Here is a 14,917-nt window from a genome sequence, read left to right on the forward strand (position 1 = left end):
TTCTTGTACTTCAATTTCATTTTCTCCCCATATCATTATGTCATCCGCAAATAGTAGGACCTTTGCTGTCTCCCCGTCCCCCATCCTCTGTTTTATATGCTTTGGATTTCACCAATTACTGTGATGAAGAGTATGGGGGACAGTACACTTCCCTGCTTAAGTTTTGTTTCCACATAAACCATTTTGTTCCTCCTATATTGGTCTTTGTCAAGTTTCAGAAATTGTGAAATTAGGAAATATTCTAATCTACTAAAAGATACCATCTAATGTGTGTTGTGTTGTATCTTTCAATCCTTTGTACGTGATCTTTAATACTAAATTACTCTCACTGTTGTTACCACAGATTGATCCAGGAATCTCTTCCTCACGTCAGTCTGTCCACTCTGTGGACACTCCTCGAGGTAGTTGGGCTAGCTTTGACCTGCGAAATTCGGTCAGTGATATGCTCATACCATCTCTGTTGGAACGGATTCCACCTGAAACTATTGACCAGCTAAATGAGGCTAGACGTTTGGAAGAGAGGCAGGTATGGATAATTTAACAGGTTGATGTTAATTTCTTTGTACTGTGTTGTTAAGTTTAAGGAAAATGTATCAGAGTTGTTCTTGATATTGTTGTATTCTTTTTCTTTCCTTTTAGGATGCTTTGTTTTCTTTGTACACTGTCCAGGAAGAGGAAGAAATTATAGAAAGAAGAATACCTGCTGAAATACCCAGCGAACATATGGGTCATCGAATTCTAGTAAAATGTATTCAGCTCAGGTAAGAGTTATGTGGGAGAGAGAGAGAGAGATCTGTTTCAAATTATGAATGTGCACATGTTCCTCACATTTAATATTTTACCAACCTAATTCTAATTGTTATCAAAATATAATTCACCTTTCATGTAAATGCATACCCTGTGGATACCCACAGCAAAAATTACTGTACATCTGTAGGTTCAGTTTTCTTCAGAGAAAAATGTCCTGCAAGGAACTTATACAATACCATGCGTCATTCGTTTTTTGAGCAACTGTACGTCTTTAGCTACCCACCTACCTACCTACCTGCCTACCTTTCTACCTAGTTTTGCTTGGCATACTTAACCTGTAGCAGTCGAATAAGTTTGACTGGTTACATAACTCTACTCACATTTATTTTTCTGGTTAGTGTAGGTATCTGAAATCTATTCTCTAGGCTGAACATTTTTAATGCTAATTTCAAACTGAAATGAAATACGTTTCATGTTTACATAAATGCTTGAAATGCAAAATTTGTTGATATGCTTCTCTTATTCATTTTTACTCTCTGTATTGCACATCTCCAAATAAACACCTTGATGATGGCTTAGTTGGGGGTTTTGGAGAAAAAAGAGGGTTTCTCTTTGTCTTTCTTTACTGTATATCTTTCGATGCTCAGTACAGTCTCTTGTATTGTTCCAAATGTGTGCCTAAATAAATTTTGGCTTTCTGTTCAGTGACTGCTAATCTTGACTGAAAAAATCTAGTCAAAAGACCATGGACTACTTTATAGATGTGATATTGCACAGTCATTGAGAAAAGCCTCAATGTTGCCATCAGCAAACACTAGTCTCTGAATAAGTATACCTATTAAAAATAGGAGAGGATTTCCACCAATCAATACTTATTTATTGTATATATTAAACTACAGGACCGGTTTCGACCTCATATTCAAGGTCATCTTCAGCTGAACCATACATACATATTTATATAATGAAGCTTTGATTAAGATTGTGGTGTTGAAGGAATGCCATATGACGATGATGTACATTTAGTTACATACAAATGGGGCACGTCTTAGCGTGAACTGGCGTATATATCATTCTGTACAATATTGCAACTGTATGTCTAAAATGTTGAAGGTCTTAAAACTAGTGTATAAAACACGTCTTTTCCTAAACTAACTTATATATATGTACAAGATAAAAACAATATATAAAAACACTTCATGCATATGAACATTCGTTCTTGCTTGGTGGTCAATACATCGACTAACTTCCGTATTTAAGTCTTATTCACAGTTGTACACTTCAGCTGCTATTCTTGGAGTTTGTAAAATTGCATGGATAAAAGTTTTGTCTTCCTGTGCGTATGTGAGATAAAACACTTTCAATTTTAAAAAGGTGCCAAATGTATGGATGAAATTCAAGTAAAATATGTTCAGCTCTGCTGTGTGTGTTGCCCTTTTATTAGAACCAATTCATGTTGTCTTTTTGGCGTCCGTAAATTTGGATGACATTGGTTTCAAAGTAGTGGCTCCTTTCCCATTTGTAGCTGTGCGATGATGTTATGTTTATTGTTGTACATTGTAATGTACATTACAAGCTCGCATGTCAAACACAACTCAGCTACACCAACAACAATAAACATAACATCATCGCACAGCTACAAATGGGAAAGGAGCCACTACTTTGAAACCAATGTCATCCAAATTTACGGACGCCAAAAAGACAACATGAATTGGTTCTAATAAAAGGGCAACACACACAGCAGAGCTGAACATATTTTACTTGAATTTCATCCATACATTTGGCACCTTTTTAAAATTGAAAGTGTTTTATCTCACATACGCACAGGAAGACAAAACTTTTATCCATGCAATTTTACAAACTCCAAGAATAGCAGCTGAAGTGTACAACTGTGAATAAGACTTAAATACGGAAGTTAGTCGATGTATTGACCACCAAGCAAGAACGAATGTTCATATGCATGAAGTGTTTTTATATATTGTTTTTATCTTGTACATATATATAAGTTAGTTTAGGAAAAGACGTGTTTTATACACTAGTTTTAAGACCTTCAACATTTTAGACATACAGTTGCAATATTGTATAGAATGATATATACGCCAGTTCACGCTAAGACGTGCCCCATTTGTATGTAACTAAATGTACATCATCGTCATATGGCATTCCTTCAACACCACAATCTTAATCAAAGCTTCATTATATAAATATGTATGTATGGTTCAGCTGAAGATGACCTTGAATATGAGGTCGAAACCGGTCCTGTAGTTTAATATATACAATAAATAAGTATTGATTGGTGGAAATCCTCTCCTTTTTTTAATTGTGCAATTGTCAATACGGAAATGAAGATTATAGATTACGATAAGTATACCTATGTCAGAAGATTTCTGACATTTGAGCACAATGGGAGATAGTGATGTCAGAGCATATCTGACACACAAGCTCAGAAGTTTAAGGCTTGCATTAAAATTAACGACAATGTGAAATTTGCTCCTTAAAATGACAATAACCACCACTACAACATGAAACTTATACTACGATGTGCTACCCAGAATTTCGGATAATTTGAATATCCCTCACGAACAAGTGGCAGTACTATGTTTTGATGCTAGGTACATGTGGGTGTGGGTTTCAACCTTTAGTTTGCCAATTGGCATCCTCGTAAGTGCACGTTTCCGAGTTTCGGTGCTTTTCTTTACACCGCATTTCTGTGCTTCTGCAAATTTTGAAATGGTTCATGATAAAGAACAAAGAACCTGCATTACATTTTCCTTCATGACTCTGAAACAATGCAGCAGCTTTCTTCTCTGTAGCAAAAAAAAATTAGAAGAAGATTGCACCAAATTTTCAGCAACATTAGCTGAATGCTGATAATTTATTTTGACATTCGAGGAATTATGCACAAGGAGTTCATTACTGAAGGAAGGTGTGAGGTGCAAATGGCTTGACGTGTAGAACAACAGGGACTGGTCACTGCATCATGACCTTCCACCCTCACACACCTTGCTCATTGTGAAGAACTTCCTCACAATCAGCCAATACTGATTTGCATTTAGGACAGTCGCCCAGGTGGCAGATTCCCTATCTGTTGTTTTCCTAGCCTTTTTAAAAAATGATTTCAAAGAAAATGAATATTTATTGAACATCTCGTTTGGTAAGTTGTTCCAATCCCTAACTCCCCTTCCTATAAACACCAAAATGTGCGACCGCTGTTCTCCAACCCTGTCCCGCTGCTCACCTAATCTGACCCCCTGTGGTTTCTACTTCTTCCCGGTAAAATTAAACACCGGTTGAAAGGGAGGTTTGGGCCGATGACCTTAGATGTTAGGCCCCTTTAAACAACAAACAACAAAGGGAGGCATTTTGACTTCATTGAAGAGATTCAAGCAGAATTGTAGGAGATGCCTAACACACTGAAGGCGGAAAACTTCTGTGAATGCTTCCAGAAGTGGGAAAACTTGTGGAATCACTCTATTCCACCTTTACTTTGAAATTGATGATGGGAATTGAACGTTAACTTGAGTATTCATGATTTTATGACCAAATTTTTGGAAATTCTGGGTAGAACCTCATACCTATAGCTACTAGGGAGTAATAAGAATTTGACCTATTAACCCTTTGGCCTACCAATAAATACATACATACATACATACATACATACATACATACATACATACATACATTATCATTATAGACTGTTATGCCTTTCAGCGTTCAGTCTGCAAGCCTCTGAGAATTTACTAAACGTCGCCACAATCTTCGATTTGCAACTAGTGTTGTGGCCTCATTTAGTTCTATACCTCTTATCTTTAAATCGTTAGAAACCGAGTCTAACCATCGTCGTCTTGGTCTCCCTCTACTTCTCTTACCCTTCATAACAGAGTCCATTATTCTCCTAGGTAACCTATCCTCCTCCTTTCGCCACCCCACCACCGAAGCCGGTTTATGCGTACAGCTTCATCCATCGAGTTCATTCCTAAATTAGCCTTTATCTCCTCATTCCGAGTACATTCCTGCCATTGTTCCCACCTGTTTGTACCAGCAATCATTCTTGCTACTTTCATGTCTGTTACTTCTAACTTATGAATAAGATATCCTGAGTCCACCCAGCCTTCGCTCCCATAAAGCAAAGTTAGTCTGAAAACAGACCGATGTAAAGATAGTTTCGTCTGGGAGCTGACTTCCTTCTTACAGAATACTGCTGATCGCAACTGCGAGCTCACTGCATTAGCTTTACTACACCTTGATTCAATCTCACTTACTATATTACCATCCTGGGAGAACACACAACCTAAATACTTGAAATTATCGACCTGTTCTAGCTTTGTATCACCAATTTGACATTCAATTCTGTTGAATTTCTTACCTACTGACATCAATTTAGTCTTCGAGAGGCTAATTTTCATACCATACTCATTGCACCTATTTTCAAGTTCCAAGATATTAGACTGCAGGCTTTCGGCACAGTCTGCCATTAAAACCAAGTCGTCAGCATAGGCCAAACTGCTTACTACATTTCCACCTTACTGAATCCCTCCCTGCCATTTTATATCTTTCAGCAGATGATCCATGTAAACTACGAACAGCAAAGGTGAAAGATTACAGCCTTGTCTAACTCCTGTAAGTACCCTGAACCAAGAACTCATTCTACCATCAATTCTAACTGAAGCCCAATTGTCAATATAAATGCCTTTGATTGATTCTAATAATCTACCTTTAATTCCATAGTCCCCCAGTATGGCGAACATCTCTTCCCTCGGTACCCTGTCATATGCTTTCTCTAGATCTACGAAACATAAACACAACTGCCTATTCCTCTCGTAGCATTTTTCAATTACCTGGCGCATACTGAAAATCTGATCCTGACAGCCTCTCTGTGGTCTGAAACCGCACTGGTTTTCATCCAACTTCCTCTCAACGACTGATCGCACCCTCCCTTCCAGGATGCCAGTGAATACTTTGCCTGGTATACTAATCAATGAGATACCTCGATAGTTGTTGCAATCCTTCCTGTTCCCTTGCTTATAGATAGGTGCAATTACTGCTTTTGTCCAATCTGAAGGTACCTTACCAACAGTTCACGCTACTTTTACTACTCTATGAAGCCATTTCATCCCTGCTTTCCCACTGTACTTCACCATTTCAGGTCTAATTTCATCTATTCCTGCTGCCTTATGACAATGGAGTTTATTTACCATTCTTTCCACTTCCTCAAGCATAATTTCACCAACATCCTTTTCCTCCTCCCCATGAGCTTGGCTGTTTGCAACACCACCATGATGATTTCCTTTTACATTGAGAAGATGTTCAAAATATTCCCTCCACCTCTCCAGTGATTCCCTGGGATCTATTATGAGTTCACCTGAATTACTCAAAACACTGTTCCTTTCCTTTTTCCCTCCCTTCCTAAGATTCTTTATTACTGTCCAGAAAGGTTTCCCTGCTGCTTGACCTAGCCTTTCCAGGTTATTTCCAAAATCTTCCCATGACTTCTTTTTGGATTCAACAACTATTTGTTTCGCTCTGTTTCTTTCATCTATCTACCAATCCCTGTCTGGCTTGGCCCTTGTTTGGAGCCATTTCTGATAAGCCTTCTTTTTACGTTTACAGGCTGCTCTCACTTCATCATTCCACCAAGATGTTCGCCTTTTCCCATCTTTACACACAGTTGTTCCTAGGCATTTCCTTGCTGTTTCTATTACAGCATCCCTGTATGCCACCCATTCACTTTCTATATCCCGAACCTGCTTACTGTCTACTGTTCGAAACTTCTCACTAATCATATCCATGTACTTCTGCCTAATTTCCTCGTCCTGGAGACTTTCTACCCTTATTCGTTTGCAGACAGATTTCACTTTCTCTACCCTAGGCCTAGAAATACTTAGTTCACTACAGATCAGATAGTGGTCTGTATCATCGAAAAATCCGCGAAAAACTCGTACATTCCTAACAGATTTCCTGAATTCAAAGTCTGTTAAGATATAGTCTATTATGGATCTGGTACCCCTAGCCTCCCATGTGTAGCGGTGAATAGCCTTATGCTTGAAGAATGTACTCGTAACAGCTAAATCCATACTAGCACAGACGTCCAGCAAACGCTTCCCATTCCCATTAGCTTCCATATCTTCCCCACATTTACCAATCACCCTTTCGTATCCTTCAGTTCTATTCCCAACTCTCGCATTGAAATCGCCCATTAGCACTATTCTATCCTTGCTGTTGACCCTGACCACGATGTCACTCAATGCTTCAAAAAACTTGTCAACTTCATCCTCATCTGCACCCTCACATGGTGAATACACGGACACAATTCTTGTCCTAATTCCTTCCACTGACAAATCTACCCACATCATTCGCTCATTTACGTGCCTAACAGAAACTATGTTGCGTGCAATGGTATTCCTGATAAAGAGCCCTACCCCAGACTCTGCCCTTCCCTTTCTAACACCCGTCAAGTACACTTTATAATCTCCTATCTCTTCCTCATTATCTCCCCTTACCCGAATATCACTTACTCCTAGCACATCCAGATGCATCCTCTTTGCTGACTCAGCCAGTTCTACCTTCTTTCTTCCATAAGCCCCATTAATATTGATAGCTCGCCATCGAATTCCATTTCGTTCGCCAAGTTGTTTCCAAGGAGTCCCTCGCCTGTCAAATGGGAGTGGGACTCCATTACTCCCATAGGTCCGAGGCTTGCTTAAAGTGTTCTGAGTTCGGTAAATTCATGAAGCAGGATGCTGCCCTACTTGCACATAGTCCAATTGAGGATCTCTCCTCTAACGGGTTATGGACCACCAGTGAATTGTATAGTCCTAGCCGCCTGAGTACAAGGAGGGCCACGACTCAGAATATGTCCGAGATGCCCACTCCCATTCCATAGCAACTGGTATCCTGACTCTCAGGACCACTTACTAGGCCACTCAGCCGTTGCCCATGGTTCACGAACTAGGACGTGACTACAGTAACCCACAAACATGAACCATGCTTACCATTACTTGTGAAAGAAAATATTCCCTTACATACCATTTATTTTTCAGTCACTTTAACGTAAATTTGATGAATCACATACATGGTAAGAATAAGAATACACAGAGCAAAGTGAGCTTTTAGCTCGTCTACAGTAACAGGAAACCAATGTTTTTGTTCGTAAGTATTACTGGTTTCAAGGGAAGCAGATAAATTAGCAAGAAATGTAGAGACATGGGCATCAGTTTCCCTTGTAACGTGATCCCAGAACTGTGGGGTTAGAAATTCATTCTCTACATCCATTTCTTTTGGATTATTCCCCAACCTCCTCCTCAATATAGAGTGAATTCCAGAAACTGGTTTGCATGTTACAGAAACAGGTTTATTGTCAACAAGATCCCAATTTCAAGTATCATTACTAGAGTTCTCACCCGCTCTTGTTGCATTCTGGTTTTGTCCCGTAGTTTCGATTGGCACTATTACCTCGGAACTGAAATTGGAATAACTTTCATCAGTGTCAGTTCTGGAAGAAGAATTTTCATTCTCCAGTGGATCATGTCCATTTTCATCATCACTATTTACAAACCAGTTACGAATAGCCTTATCCATGCCGCGCTTGGATGCCGCCATGATTGTTTACAACTAACGGCAAACTGAGGTGCTTTTTATTTTATTTCAGCTCAGAGTTACTATTTATACAGAGAAAATAGCTTCAGATATCATCTTACATCTATTGGGTAGGCTGCAGAACAAACAGAATAAATCTCTCTGACCAGCTAACAGCAACAGTGAACTTATAAATGTTCCGTGCACCAGGACGGAAGTGTCCGTCAAAGTATGGCAATAGGTTAAATCAAAACTGTTATAGAACATGATGATATTACTTTGAACTGTAATCATAGTCATAACTTTAGTTTTGTAATTAGAAAGTAAATATTTCTTGCGCTGGTTTTTGAGTGACAAGCTTTCATCAGGCTCCATAACTCACCTCATATTTAGCTCCAGATGCATGCTGCTTTATGATGGACTGGAAATAATACTGGATGGTTTTTGCAGAAATCATGAGGGTATGCCTGCTGTGTGAAATGTTTAGTTGAGGAGTCTCAAGGAGATTGGTAAACCTGGTTAATAGGTACTGAGTCGTAGATTTACCTAGAGTGTTGTGCATTATAGACTGCCTTTTCACTTGCAGTTTCAGTAATTACAGTTTGCTGAGATGTGGACAGATTTTGACGTACAGTAAGTTTCATATTGGAAATGAGACAAATGCAAGAATTATGAACTCTTTGCAGCATGTTGGCCAACTGCGAGTTTAGATCACTATGCAAAACATCGCAATAGTCTAATAGTGACATTATTAAAGTGTGTTAGGAATTTCCTGGCTTGTAATGGTACACACTCAAATTTGTATATTTTACATACTTTTTCTAATAAAGCCCTTCGTCAAGCATAACATGGATTTTTTTTTTACTAAATACTTTGGTCAGTATATCTCCGAAGTTAAGCAACATTGGGTGTGGTCAAAATTTGGATGGGTTACCATGTGCTGTTGGTGGGGGGTAAGGGAATGGAGGAGCGGAAAGGAACTGACCACCCTACCGTACGTAAACTCCGGCTCAGGCACACCTCTTCGGAGGTTCAGGCCTGCCTTCGGGCAGAATACACCCTTATCTTACCTTGGTCAGTATAATTTTTGTGGTATGTAATATAATGTGAGGTAATTCTGCATTTTAAATGTGTGTTCGATTATTTTGTTGTTGTTCCATTATGTTGATTAGGATTTTTTTAGCATTGATTTTGAGTCCATTTTCCTCCTCCTCCTTTCCCCTTGTCCAGCTTCGGCTGGTTTGGGACATGTATGGGCACTTCTCCACCTTCCTCTCCATTTTTACATCGGTGCGATGTAAAACAAGTAGCAGATAAAAAAAGCAAGCTGAAACAGATAGAAGAATTCATACTCGATGTCATCCATGACTTTCTTGGTTGCGGTGCCGTATGATAAAGCCTCCCAGTAGGAGGCTCTCGATGTGTTTTGGGCGGCGTATTATGTCCAGGACTAGGTCCCTTTCTATATCTGCGCGGTACTGTTGCCTGTAATATATATAAAGTAATGACAGTTTAGAATTTAGCTCTAGTTTGATATCCAAGTTGTTATATCCATCAAGTGTTTGTAAACCTGTTGATCATCAGTGTGAAAATGGTACCTAGAGGTTTTTAATGTCTTAGAAATATTGTTGATGAAAAGTGAAAATAATAGCTGGTCCAGTTCAGAACCATGAGGGACTACACACGTGATTTCACTTCGGGAAGATGAACTATTGCCCAAAATTACTCTCCGAGACCTATTTTGAAATAATCGGCTGCTTGTGAAATCAAATCGAGTCATCAGATTTACTTCCCTCTTATCTATAGCACTTCTAATTTTGTCCATGACTAAGAAGAGCTAGACAAGTATTTTGTTTTGGTCTAAAACCGTAGTGTAGATAGAAATTCTAATAGAAATTAATGCTTGAGTAGTAATTCCGACATTTGTGCATGGGTGATCCGCCCAAGATTTTTCGAGAGGGTTAGTGTGATTTTATGTGATGAAAATCTGATACTGTGATGAAATGTGCAAATTCTTAACAAGTAATTTTAAATGTTTGATATAGGAGGAATATTGCCTAAGATGAGATTGAGTATTTCAGAGCTGATTTTGTCCTAGACTTCACAGTTTTTCTCACTTTTGCACTATTTCCTCAAGGCTTGTGAGTACTTTTGTGTAATGAAAATGAAAACCTACAACCTGTTTTCCAGTCATTGACCCAGGTCAAGGATGAATCATATATAGGCTATTAGTACGATGGGGTTGCCACTCCCAAAGTGATTTATTAATGACTGATAGATGCTATGGGTGGTCTGTGAATGTGGGTGACATTCCTGGTCACGTGGTCTTCATTCACGTCTCAAAGCGGGGTCATTGTACCTGGCTTGCCCATTTCCAGCGCCAGGGTGCGTTCCCTTCCACCTCTGTGCTGGCGTCCTTTTTCTGTGTCTGGGCTGTGGGGATCAAATCGGTATCAACCGCACTTTTCCTCAACCCCTTGTCCCTCCTTGGTGTCTGCGTGAAGGCTGCTCTGGTTATTGTCCCCTTGATGGGGCCGGCATTCGTCCCTTGTATGCCATCAATCCCTGGTAGGCAAACAAGCTGAATGCTGGGGCTGTACCTTCACTAAGGCCATGACTGCTTCCTTCCCATTCCTAGGCCTTCCTGTCCGATCGTCGCCATAAGACCTATCTGTGTCGCTGCGATGCTAAAAAAAAAAAAAAAATAAAAAAAAAAAGCAAAGAAGCTGAAACAGATAGGATAATTTGCACTCGATGTCATCCACGACTTTCTTGGTTGCGGTGCCTTATGATAAGGCCTCCCAGTAGGAGGCTCTCGATGGTCACTGTCGGGGACATTCTCTTTCCTCCGAGACTGGGCGGCGTATTATTCTTTCCTCCGAGAGTAGGCGGTGTATTATGTCCAGGACTAGGTCCCTTTCAATATCTGCGCTGTACTGTTGCCTGTAATTCACGTGGAGTGCTTGGTTTTCCAGCTCTTCGTACCCGTCTGAGAACATGAAGTCATCAGGGGTGTCGCATCCATCCCTGTAGGCCTCCAGCATCAGCTCGTTCTCTGTTGCTGTCGTCGTCATAGTACTCCCGAAGTAAATGCCTGGTAGAGGGGAGTAGCCCTGAGAAGTGCTCTTAATGTACACTAAAAAGTACGTTACTAGTGGCAATGTTTTCTTGGAAAAGTACTGGGAAGTACAGGGTGCCTGACTTGTACTTTGCCGAGTGAGTTGGCCATGGGGGTAGGGGCGCACATCTGTGAATTTTCATTCTGGAGATAGTGGGTTCAATCTCCACTGTCGGTAGCCCTATAGATGGCTTTCTGTGGTTTCCCATTTTCGCACCAGACAAATGCTGGGGCTGTACCTTAATTAAGGCCGCGGCCACTTCCTTCCCATTTCTAGCCCTTTCCTATTCCATCGTCGCGATAAGACCTATCTATGTTGGTGTGACGTAAGCTACTTGTAAAAAAAAACGTGCACTTAGAAGTTCTGATAAGCCTGGTGAAAAGCGTCACTCATCGGAAAGCACGTCGGTCCGTCCACTGTCACTGGAGTTTTCCCTTTGGGGAAAATGCTTTGCGATATCAAAACTTGATGGAAAGTAGAAACCTGAATCTGAAGGCTGGAATGTGCGTAGGAAAGCAGTTAATAGAATGAAGACAAGATAGGAGCAGTGATCATTGAATATTGTTGCTGCTTGCTAGTGCACACAGTTGTAATAGGAATGCTGACTCTAATGGGCCATGTATCGGTTCACTGTATCAAGTAAGTAATGTGAACAGCCTCCGTTGCGAACCATGCGACCTTGCTGCGGTGGGGAGGCTTGCGTGTCCCAGTGAAGCAGATAGCCAAGCCACAGGTACTACCATATCGGATGGGTATCTGTCGAGGTACCAGACTAACGAATGGTTCATCGAAGGGGGGTAGCAGCCTTTCGGAAGTTGCAAGGGTGGCAGTCTGGATGATCGACTGATATGGATTTGTAACAACACTCAACATGGCTTAGCTGTGTTGATACTGCTACACGGCTGAAAGCAACAAGAAACTACAGCCGTAACTAACTCCCGAGGACATGCAGCACTCTCTGTACGAATAATGTACTGATGATGGCTTCCTCCCGGGTAAAATATTCCAGAGGTAAAATAGTCCCCCATTTGGATCTCTGGGTGAGGACTACACGAGATGGGGCAGTCCTCAGGAAGATGGATACTGACATTTTGTGAGTCGGAGCGTGGAATGTTAGAAGTTTGGATCGTTGTGGTAGGTTAGAGAATCTGAAAAGGGAGATCGATAGAGTAAAGTTAGATGTAGTTGGTGTAAGTGAAGTACGTTGGCTGGAAGAACAGAATTTTTGGTCAGGTGACTACAGAATTATCAGCATAAAATCAAACAGGGGAAATCCTGGAGTTGGTTTAATAATCAATAAAAAATAGGGCAGTGGGTAAGCTACAACGACCAGCATAGTGAAAGGATTATTGTAGTCAAGGTAGACACCAAACCAATGCCCACCACAACACTGCAGGTCTATATGCCTACTAGTTCAGCAGATGATGAGGAAATCGAGTGAATGTATGAAGAGATAGAAGATTTAAATACAATATGTAGAAGGTGACGAGAATCTAAATGTGATGGGAGACTGGAATGCAGTGGTAGGCCAAGGAAGACAAGGTAATACATTAGAAGAATTCGGATTTTGACAAAGGAATGAAAGAGGAAGTCAGTTGGTTGAATTCTGCACCAATCATAATTTAGTCCTTGCTAATACTTGGTTCATACACCACAAACGACGGCTGCATACGTGGACTAGACCTGGATACACTGGAAGGTATCAAATAGACTTCATTATGATTAGGCACAGATTCAGAAACCAGGTGTTGGATCGCAAAACTTTCCCAGGAGTAGACGTTGACTCTGACCACAACTTCTTGGTCATGAAATGCCATCTGAAGTTGAAGAAATTCAAGAAAGAAAGGAATGGAATTAGATGGGATCAAGACAGGTTGAAAGAGAAGAGTGTAAATGACTGTTGCAAGGAAGACGTTGCATACAAACTAAATGGAAAGGGCTGAAGAAACTCAATAGAAGAAGAATGGACATTTGTGAAGAATGAGGTATCTAGGGCTAGTGAAGAAATGTTAGGGAGAAAGGAAAGATAACCAAGAATCAGTGGATGACTCAGGAGATACTAGACATGATTTATCAACGACGAAAGCACAAGAATGCAAAAAAATTAAGAGGGCAGAAAGGAATACAGGCGATTAACGAATGAAGTGGATAGAAAGTGCAGGACAACTAAAGAAGAATGGCTGAAGGAGAACTGCAAGGATATTGAAGTTTGTATGGTCTTAGGAAAGGTAGATGCTGCATACAGAAAAATCAAGGAAACACTTGGAGAAAGGAAAGCTAGGTGTATGAATATTAAGAGCTTAGATTGCAAACCACTTCTAAGGAAAGAAGACAAGGCAAAAAGATGGCAGGAACCTATCCAACAGTTGTATCAAGGTGAAGACGTAGATGATATGGTTCTGGAACAAGAAGTGTCTGTTGATGCTGATTAAATGGGAAGCCGAATTTTGAGGCCAGAATTTGACAGAGCTTTAAGAGACGTAAATAGGAACAAGGCACCTGGAAATGATCACATTCCATCTGAATTACTAGCTAGGAGAAACCAGTGTTGTGAGGTTATTCCATTTAGTGTATAAGATGTATGAGACAGGAGAAGTGCCATCCGATTTTTGGCAGAATGTTATCATACCTATTCCCATGAAAGCCATGCTGACAAGTGTGAAAACTACTGCACCATTAGTTTAGTGTCTCATGCCTGCAAAATTTTAGCACATATTATTTACATAAAGAATGGTAAGGCAAGTTGGAACAGAGTGGGGAGAAGTTCATTTTGGCTTCAGAAGAAATGTAGGAACATGTGAAGTACTCCTGACTTTACGTCTGATCTTAGGGGATCGAATTAAGAAGGACAAGCCCTCATATATAGTGTTCATAGATCTTGAAAAGGCATTTGATAATGCTGATTGGACCAAGCTTTTTGATATTCTGAATGTGATCGGGATCAGATACCGTGAGTGAAGAATTATCTGCGATCTGTATAAAAATCAGTCTGCAGTGATAAGAATCGAGGGCTTTTAAAAAGAAGCAGTAATCAAGAAAGGAGTGAGGCAGAGTTGCAGTTTGTCCCCCCTCCTTTTGAATGTTTATATTGAACAGGCAGTAAAGGAAATCATAAAGGAATTCGAGAAGGGAATCACAATTCAAGGAGAGGAAATGAAAACCCTGAGATTTGCTGATGATTTTTTATCTGAGAATGCAGAAGATCTGGAGAAATTGCTGAGTGGTATGGACAGAGTCTTAGGTAAGGAGTACAAGATGAAAATGAATAAGTCCAAAACAAAAGAAATTTTGTGCAGTCGAATGAGGTCAGGGGATGCAGGAAATATTAGATTAAGGAATGAAGTAGATGAATATTGTTACTTGGGTAGTAAAATAACTAACGATGGCAGAATTAATGAGGACATAAAATGCAGACTAGCACAAGCAAAGAGGGCTGCCCGTCTGTCAGATCATGAGGCACCTTCCTGTTCCTGGTC

General features: G+C 40.2%; 1 protein-coding gene across 1 annotated transcript in view; it reads left to right on the forward strand.

Annotated features, from left to right (window-relative positions):
* Window positions 1-14,917, forward strand: part of Zir (Zizimin-related) — a 541,699-nt gene that overhangs the window by 66,778 nt on the left and 460,004 nt on the right. The window contains exons 5-6 of the mRNA XM_067141133.2: window positions 344-526; window positions 640-761. Coding sequence (XP_066997234.1) covers window positions 344-526; window positions 640-761 — 305 coding nt within the window. The remainder of the gene's footprint in view (window positions 1-343; window positions 527-639; window positions 762-14,917) is intronic.

This window comes from Anabrus simplex, chromosome 2, assembly GCF_040414725.1.
Source record: "Anabrus simplex isolate iqAnaSimp1 chromosome 2, ASM4041472v1, whole genome shotgun sequence".
Taxonomy (NCBI): domain Eukaryota; kingdom Metazoa; phylum Arthropoda; class Insecta; order Orthoptera; family Tettigoniidae; genus Anabrus; species Anabrus simplex.